Genomic DNA, 8,975 nt, shown 5'->3' with positions numbered 1-8,975 from the left:
CTGTATACACTGTATATCACTCCTCATATACTCTGTATACAGATCATATATTCTATATACCACTCTTTTATTCTATGTATACCACTCAATATATTCATTATAACACACTTTTATACTATATTTACCACTCCTGATATATTCCGTATACCACTCACTGTATAATCTGTATACCACTCCTCATATACTCTGTATATAACTCACTATTTACTCTGTAAACCCCTCTCAATATACTCTGTATACCACTCTCTAAACTATGTATACCACTCTTTACAAACCTCTGTATATCACTCTCTATATATACCCTGTATACCACTCCTTATACCCTGTATACCACTCTCAATATACTCTGTACACCACTTTGAAGATGCTGTGCATGCTAATCCTTATATACTCTATATACCACTCTCTTTACTCTGTATTCCACTCTATATATTTTCTGTATACCACTCTTTATGTGCCCTGTATACTACTATTTATAATCTGTATGCAATCCTATGTAAAGACATTTCAATTATCTTTTATAATAAACAGGAGGCAGGGTAAGGGCTTGTCTATGGAGCAAATCCTGATAACATAAGTGTATCCAAATCGTCATGTTCAACAATTGTATATACATGTATTAAACATAAACATGTATAGAATACCATAGACAGATTAAGCACATGTATTCAGTATTATGGACAGATATTAAACTTGTATTTACTACCACTCACAGGTAAACCATATGCAATTGCTACAACAGACATGTGTAACACATGTATATACTGTCACAGACAGGTATTACACACGTATATACTACCACAGACAGGTATAACACATGTATTAATTACTACGAAAGAGAGGTATTACACATGTATATATATACATTTTACAATAATTGTCCATTACATTTACCCTATACATGTTTTATACATACATTTATATATACATGTATCACAATTGACAGTAAGGCAGATTGAAAATTGATTGCCTATCACTGTATATATTGACAGGTTTTCTGACACAATCGAGCACTATTTAACTAGGTGAAATATAGTGATACATGTTACATTATTACCAGAAAATGGTATAGGTATACGTATTATTTTAATTTCAACGAGAGGGTGAATACATCTCAGGGCTTCAACTATTCCGTCTTTGCATATTGCAGTGTTATCTTCCCTTGGGAGCAGGTATTGATTGTTACGTCATTGGTTTGTGTGAGAAAATTACGCCGTTTTCTCAAAAATTGATGACGTTACTCTCACAAACAAGTGACGTAACAATCAATCCCTGCTCCCAAGAGAAGATACCTCTGCAATACGCAAAGCCGGAATACATAATAGTGCTTTACCTGGAATTGAGGATTATACACATTTTTAATGTTTTGCTACATGAATTATGTTGTTAAACAAATAGGTATATATCATATATATATACCCTAGACCAAATAGTATTGCTAAATATGCATCAAACAAATAATATGCTGGGACTGCTGGATCATGATGTGGGACTGCTGGATCATGGTGTGGGACCGCTGGATCATGATGTGGGACCGCTGGATCATGATGTGGGACTGCTGGATCATGATGTGGGACTGCTGGATCATGATGTGGAATAACTTTGAAAAGAACCTGAGGAGTTCCTTGAGTTAGCCTCAATGTTATTTTTGCAGTTTCTATTATTTTGACAGTCTGACAGGTAGGTAAGATTTCTGATTAGATAAATATGTTTTACCATGAATTCATATATTTAAATACTTATAAAGTGCATGATGTTACCGTGCATATATCTGGCTTGTGCCATTTTGGTCACACAACGATGAATCTACACAACTAGAACCAATCTGATAATGAAATGTGTATCACTTGTCTATAATACATGGGATATAACTTTTTTCTGTGAAAGTAAATATATATGTATGTTAACAGTCTGAAACAATTAATAAAAGTTCCTCATAATTTATGTGAAAGTTAAGATAATTATAAGTTTATAACCAGTCTGAAGCAATCAATATTTGTTTCTTTCATGTCTGTGATAGTTAACACAAGTTTATGACTAGCCTGAAACAATAATTAAAAATTGATAACCTCACTTGTGATAGTATAATACAAGTTTTATAGCCAGTTTGAAACAAGCGATAAGTTTTCCTAACATGTCGGTGATAATAAATATAATTGTTATATGTATAATCATGCAGTTTTAAACAATGTTATTTTTCTGTTACATGTCTGTGAAAGTTAAAACAAATTTATAACCAGTCTGAAGCAATGATTAAAAATGCATAACCTGTCTATAATAGTAAATACAGGTGTAATTATTGACACTGAAGTTGGGTCTGAAACAATGTAAATACATATATGCAAGCAATGTTCATGATCTGTGAAATTTAGTACTTGTGTATTACCAATCTTAAACAATAAATTAATGTCCATAACCTAAAGTAAATTTGTTATTTTAAATTCTTGTGAATTGCATGTGTAATAATTGTGAAAATTGATGTAATATATCTGCGATAATATAAACATTTAATCCACATACATTTATTGTTAAAAAGAGTTTTCATAAGTAATTTTGCAAGCATTGTTTTAAGTGTTTGAATTCAGGAACCCGCTATCAAAGGCATCTGATCGTTTTTGTAGGTGTAGTAATTCAATTTGATAAAATTACTGAAAATAAAAGAAAATCAGGGAAGACATTACAGATCTAAACATTTTAATGACTAAACAGTGAGTTATACATGCAGGAATTAGTTTCCTTCCGTTTTGAATTACACATTAATAACCTTTTCTCCACCACTTACCCCTATATACCTCCTATTTCTTTTTAAAATAATGTAAATCCCGCTCCAACTTGTCGTATATTTGTTGACACTGAAATTCTACTTTCACTTTCACATACTTCATTTCCGGTTACAAAAATAAGAAACTATGCGGCTTTCGATTAGGTGCTATACCATTCACAGCTGCCGTTTGCCGGACTCACCGGAAAGGAGGACGCGGCAAACAACTACGCCCGAGGACATTGCACCATCGGGAAGGAGTACGCCGACTCCGTTCTGGATCTTGTTCGGAAGTTATCCGACAATTGTTCCGGACTACAAGGTTTCCTGATATTCCACAACTTTGCAGGAGGAACTGGTTCTGGCTTCGCGTCCTTGTTAATGGAACGTCTGAGCGTTGATTACGGCAAGAAGTCAAAAATGGAGTTTGCGGTATATCCCGCGCCGCAGGTGTCCACTTCTGTTGTGGAGCCCTACAACTCAATCCTCACTACCCATACCACTTTGGAGCATTCCGACTGCGCTTTCATGGTCGACAACGAGGCTATCTATGACATTTGTAAACGTAACCTCGACATTGAGAGCCCGTCGTATATCAACCTAAACCGGATCATCAGCCAGATTGTAAGCTCCATAACAGCCTCACTCCGGTTTGACGAAGCCCTGAATGTAGACCTTAACGAATTCCAGACCAACCTGGTCCCTTACCCTCGTATTCACTTCCCCTTAGCAACCTACGCTCCAATTATTTCTGCAGAAAAGGCTTACAACGAACAGTTGGGAGTAGGTGAAATCACTACAGCCTGTTTTGAACCCCAAAACCAAATGGTGAAATGTGACCCTCGAAACGGGAAATACATGGCGGTCTGTTTGCTTTACCGAGGTGATGTCGTGCCGAAGGATGTCAATAAAGCCATTGGAACCATTAAGACCAAACGATTAATCCAGTTCGTAGACTGGTGCCCAACAGTCTTTAAGGTCGGAATCAACTACCAACCTCCAACTGTAATCCCTGGGGGTGTTCTGGCAAAAGTACAAAGAGCCGTCTGCATGTTGAGTAACACAACAGCTATCGCCGAAGCCTGGGCCCGTCTGGATCACAAGTTCGACCTTATGTACGCTCGCCGTGCCTTCGTCCATTGGTATGTAGGAGAGGGCATGGAGGAAGGCACGGCGAGCGTCATTCTGGTTACCTTTTATACTACTGATGAGACTTTAGACATGGGTTGTCATTCTGTTGACCTTATATACTACTGATGACAGTTATCAGTAGTATATATGGTCACCAGAATGACAACCCATGTCTACAGTGTCATCAGTAGTATATAAGGTCAACAGAATGACAACCCATGTCTAAAGTCTCATCAGTAGTATATAAGGTCAACAGAATGACAACCCATGTCTACAGTGTCATCAGTAGTACACAAGGCTTTCAATGTCAGTATAGTCAGATGTCAGATAATATCGAGTCATTTCGTGCAAATAGCACTCTGATACTGCAGGCAGTCAGAGGGACGGGTTTCATGTTAACACATTCCGCCCCTTAATACTGCAGGCAGTCAGAGAGACGGGTGTCATGTTTACACATTCCGCCCCCTAATTCTGCAGGCAGTCAGAGGGACGGGTGTCATGTTTAGACATTCCGCCCCCTAATACTACAGGCAGTCAGAGGGACGGGTGGCATGTTTACACATTCCGCCCCCTAATTCTGCAGGCAGTCAGAGGGACGGGTGTCATGTTTACACATTCTGCCCCCTAATACTGCAGGCAGTCAGAGGGACGGGTAGCATGTTAACACATTCCGCCCCCTTAGAAATGGGGTTATAAAGATGACTCAGCTGGTGGCCCCCTCGTCTCTCTTCACATATTCCCTTTCCCTTCAAACAAAGGTGGATTCTTTAATTTTCCTACAGACAATCTTCCAGTTGACTTTACCGCGTTTAAGAATCGAGTCTCTGGTCTTTTGCACTCGTTCCTTGACAAAGAAAATATTTTTCATTTGGCCTATTTAGAGTACATATTTAACATTATAAACATCACAGACAACAAAACCTCTCGCTTAATGGGATATGTTGATGTATCTATTGAAAGACAACCAAAGCTCTTATCGGGGATGGATTAACTTCGTAGACAATAAACACTGCTGAATACCTCAACATGTTTCAAATATATAAACAATTCCATTAAAAGGTGGAGAATTATTGTAAATGAAAATTTCTTTTTTTCTTTTTACTAAACAAATTCAATTTTCAAAAGATTTTTTTCAATTTTATGCATTTGTTTTTAGCTCACCTGCCCGGAGGGTAAGTGAGGGCAAGTGTGCTTATGCCATGGCGCAGCGTCCGTCGTCCGTCGTCGTCCGTCGTCAATTTTTTCTTTAAAACATATCTCCTCCTAAACGCTAAAGAAAATTTCAACTAAATTTAGTCTGAAGCATCACTAGGGGTGGGCAATCATTTCTTAAATAAATGAAGTTGATTCGACCCTTGAGGCCAGGGCCGCGGCCCTGAAGTGGAACTGAGCTAAATTTGCTTTAAAACGCATCTCCTCCTAAACACCAGAGAGAATTTGAACCAAATTTAGTCTGAACCATCAGTAGGAATGGCCAATCATTTCTTAAATAAATGAGGTTGGTTTGACTATTGAAGCCATGGGGAAGGGGCCCTGAAGGGGAAATTAGCTATATTTGCTTAAAAACGCATCTCCTCCTAAACGCCAGAGAGGATTTCAATTAAATGCAGTCTGAAGCATCAATAGGGGAGGGCAATCATTTCCTAAATAAATGAGGTTAGTTCGACCCCTGAGGCCAGGGGGGCGGGACCCTGAAGAGGAACTTAGCTAAATTTGCTTTAAAACGCATCACCTACTTAACGCCAGGAGGGATTTCAACCAATTTTAGTCTGAAGCATCACTAGGGGAGGGCAATCATTTCTTAAATAAATGAGGTTGCTTTGACCCTTGAGGCCAGGAGGCTGGGCCCCAAAGAGAAAAATTATCTTATATTTTGCTTTAAGACGCTAATATCCCCTAATTGCCTGAAAACATTTCTTAATTGAATGAGGTTGATTTGACCCCTGCGTTCCTAAGAAATGGTACAGCTAGATTATCATATTCTAGGGTGTAGTTTTTATAAATATATTACTTATTTCAAACATGTTAACTGTTAACATGGCAACTCAATGAAGGCCCCTGATTACTTGAAAGTCAGATAGTGTGGTCCCAGTTTGGTTAGAACATAGATTTTGTCTGGAATTGAGGAAATTTCAAATAAAGATGTACTAATGCATTCAATTGTAATAACTTTAATATAAAACCAGGTGAGCGATACAGGTCCAATGATTTTATCATTAATATTTATTATTTGTGTGTTAGAGTAAATGCGGTTAGCATTATTATTGTTATCGTCTGTTTAAGACAATAGAATACCCTTGTTATCAGGGATCAGAAGATAATGTGATGACTACTCCATACAATAGATACCACATCGACGGTGGCTGATTCATCTGACCTTCTGAATCTACCTAGAAAGCACTGTAGTCTTCCCTTGGTCAATAATAAATAAGTTTCAACAAGTTTTGGTGAATATCTTTCTCTATCACGAAAAGAGGTAATCAGAATGTCATTGTCGTTATATCTGAGACAGAGAGGTACCCTCTGTGTAGACTTACATCGATCAAGAATATATATACTAACCGTGATGCAGGGCTACAATACTAAGCCTTAGAAACGATTAAGCTGGAAAATATGCATCACAAGTTTCTTAAATTTCCTGTTATTTGCTTTTGATTGACCTGATTCGTTCGGGAAAGGAAACTAGAAGTTGTAGGTGCAAACTAAGGAATTCTGTATCTTCATGTACTAACAGTGATCAGGTACTTGGTGGTTTTTACTCCCGTGGACTATCACACTGACAAAATAGCATCTACTACAAATATACGGAGTCATATATTTCACTTGAATTACAAAAATGTGTTGTAAAGGTTTCGAAAAGCTTTTCTGGAAAACAAAAATGCCAATAATTACAACTGGACTAGTGTTGATCTTAGCCAATATACTACAACTAGTGGGTGTTGTCTCACCGGAGTGGGACATGTTTGATACACCGTACTTTGGTTCCAAAATTAAACTCTACCAGAATCTATGGACAATTCACGACGAAATCAAAGACAAATCTATTCGAGAGGGATTGTTACCACCATTGATAAACACAGGTAGGTGAACAATACCAAGGATAAAAAATACTAATATTATTCAAAACTTTTTCTCGCCGTAGATATTGCCTTTGTTCCTATGTTGCTGTATCACTTCTGTGGACTCCATGATGTCTAGGTTGTCCGATCTGTTTTACTTACAATGCCTGAAAGCTATAGTAAATAATATTCTGGTCTACATAGTAAATAGCATTTTATTATGTAACGTCTGGATTTTATAAGTCAGTTCGTCTATGCATACTTCTGGACTTGTCTATCATGGCTGGAAGTTTATAATAGATAAGGCTGTTCTCTACAGCATAACGGATTTGATATGTTGACTTGTATAGCGATCGAGTTAGTATATAACCCGTTGACTGAATGACACAATTGTACATATATTAATTATAACATGTGTACTTTTAGTACTTTTTAATACAGTAATCATAACGTGTTTGTGCAAATCATACCAACATATAATTGAACAAATGCCTACCAATCCGTACATTGTGTGTGCTTCATGGTGACTAGCCTCTACAGTAGAACGCTTTATTTACAGAGTGGAAAGCCAGAATCGTCAGACTGGAGGTCAGTGCGTTGGTGACCGGTGTCCTTGCGCTTGTCCTAGTTATCAGTACAAACGTCCTGAAAGTGTCGTCAAGGAGACAAACCTTTCTGGTCACCTGTTATGTTCTAGCGGTATTGCTAGCATGCTCGTCTGGTAGGTCACTTTCTCCTTATCAGTCTTGTACTACAATCTTGGCGTGTAATGGTCATCAGTCTTTTCTAACATACTGTTGGAATGTATGTTTGTCTCTTACGTGAATTCTTGCAAAATCATTACTTTAACATGATTCAAGTTAAAATACAAATATATTTACCATTCTTCAAAAAGACAATTGTGTGTCGTAATCAGAAGTACAGTTGATAAACTCTCTGCATTATAATCAACAAGTCCAGGGATCAAATCCCCATGATGATGATGTCTTAGAAAAATAGTCTTTGTAACTCTTGAGGAAACTGGCTCCCACCGGAATAATTGAACAAGAGCCCCACAAGCCTATATTGCTCACCGAGGTTTTTTTTAGTGAATCACGGCAAAACATTATCTGCAAATATTACGATACCAACATTTACAAATATCTTATCTGTCTCTCAGCAACATACTTACATTGTGGGTCCTATCCCTCTGTCCCCAAGTGATTGGGGCATTGTTTATACAATATTGAATCATAATGGAAGGATACTATACATCACATTTAATTAAGATCGCTTTTTCTGTATGGAACAAAAGTTCAGATTTATCTCTATTTGTCCTATCGCGACACGCTCCACTGCCCCCAGGGGAATCACACCCTCAAGTTACATAAAACTGAGTCCGTGTTGCTCAAAGATTTGTCTAAAATCCCTACATTCTTACAGAAGGATTAGCCACTATTTCCCCTTCTTGTGTCCAACCCATTTGCCCCTTGGGGCCACAACATCTGTTTATAATAGAAAATGGAGTCCTTTTTACTCAAGGGTGCTCTATACCAAATTCGGTTTACATCCCTCCACTAGTACAGAAGACGGATTTGTAACAGGTATTCCCATGTTCCCACTACTGAGCTCCACCCTTCTGCTCCCAAGCGGAGCAACTGCATTTGATTATACAAAGTTGTTTTCTCCTTGCCCTAAAACACTTACATTTGTGAACATAGTTTAAATCTCTCCGTTGGTATGGTAGAAGAAGCATTTTTAACATTTTTTCACTATGTTACCCCTATTTTTTCCACACTCTCAGTTTATGCAAAATTGAATTCCCTCGCACAAGGATGTTCTAGAAAAAACTGGTTGAAATATCAACATTTGTACAAAGGGGGAAAACATGTATCCCCATGTTCGCCCTTATGGGCTCTGCCTCCAGGGGAGCAACACCATCTACGAAATAGAATTTCCCATGCCAAAGGATGCTCTAGTTTGAATCAAGTTAATTTAGTCCCCTTTCCGCAAGGATGCTCTGCACCAAATTTGTTTCCAACCCC

At 37.9% G+C, this 8,975-nt stretch overlaps 1 protein-coding gene and 1 pseudogene across 1 annotated transcript in view; both read left to right on the top strand.

Moving 5' to 3' along the window:
- Positions 1 to 1,444: 1,444 nt before the first annotated feature.
- LOC110451984 lies at positions 1,445 to 4,018 on the top strand (annotated as a pseudogene).
- Positions 4,019 to 6,770: 2,752 nt separating this feature from the next.
- Positions 6,771 to 8,975, top strand: part of LOC110451983 — a 3,378-nt gene continuing 1,173 nt past the window's right edge. The window contains exons 1-2 of the mRNA XM_021500223.1: positions 6,771 to 6,972; positions 7,511 to 7,672. Coding sequence (XP_021355898.1) covers positions 6,771 to 6,972; positions 7,511 to 7,672 — 364 coding nt within the window. The remainder of the gene's footprint in view (positions 6,973 to 7,510; positions 7,673 to 8,975) is intronic.

This window comes from Mizuhopecten yessoensis, unplaced genomic scaffold, assembly GCF_002113885.1.
Source record: "Mizuhopecten yessoensis strain PY_sf001 unplaced genomic scaffold, ASM211388v2 scaffold6361, whole genome shotgun sequence".
NCBI lineage: Eukaryota > Metazoa > Mollusca > Bivalvia > Pectinida > Pectinidae > Mizuhopecten > Mizuhopecten yessoensis.
This window is presented reverse-complemented; position numbering and strand designations above follow the sequence as displayed.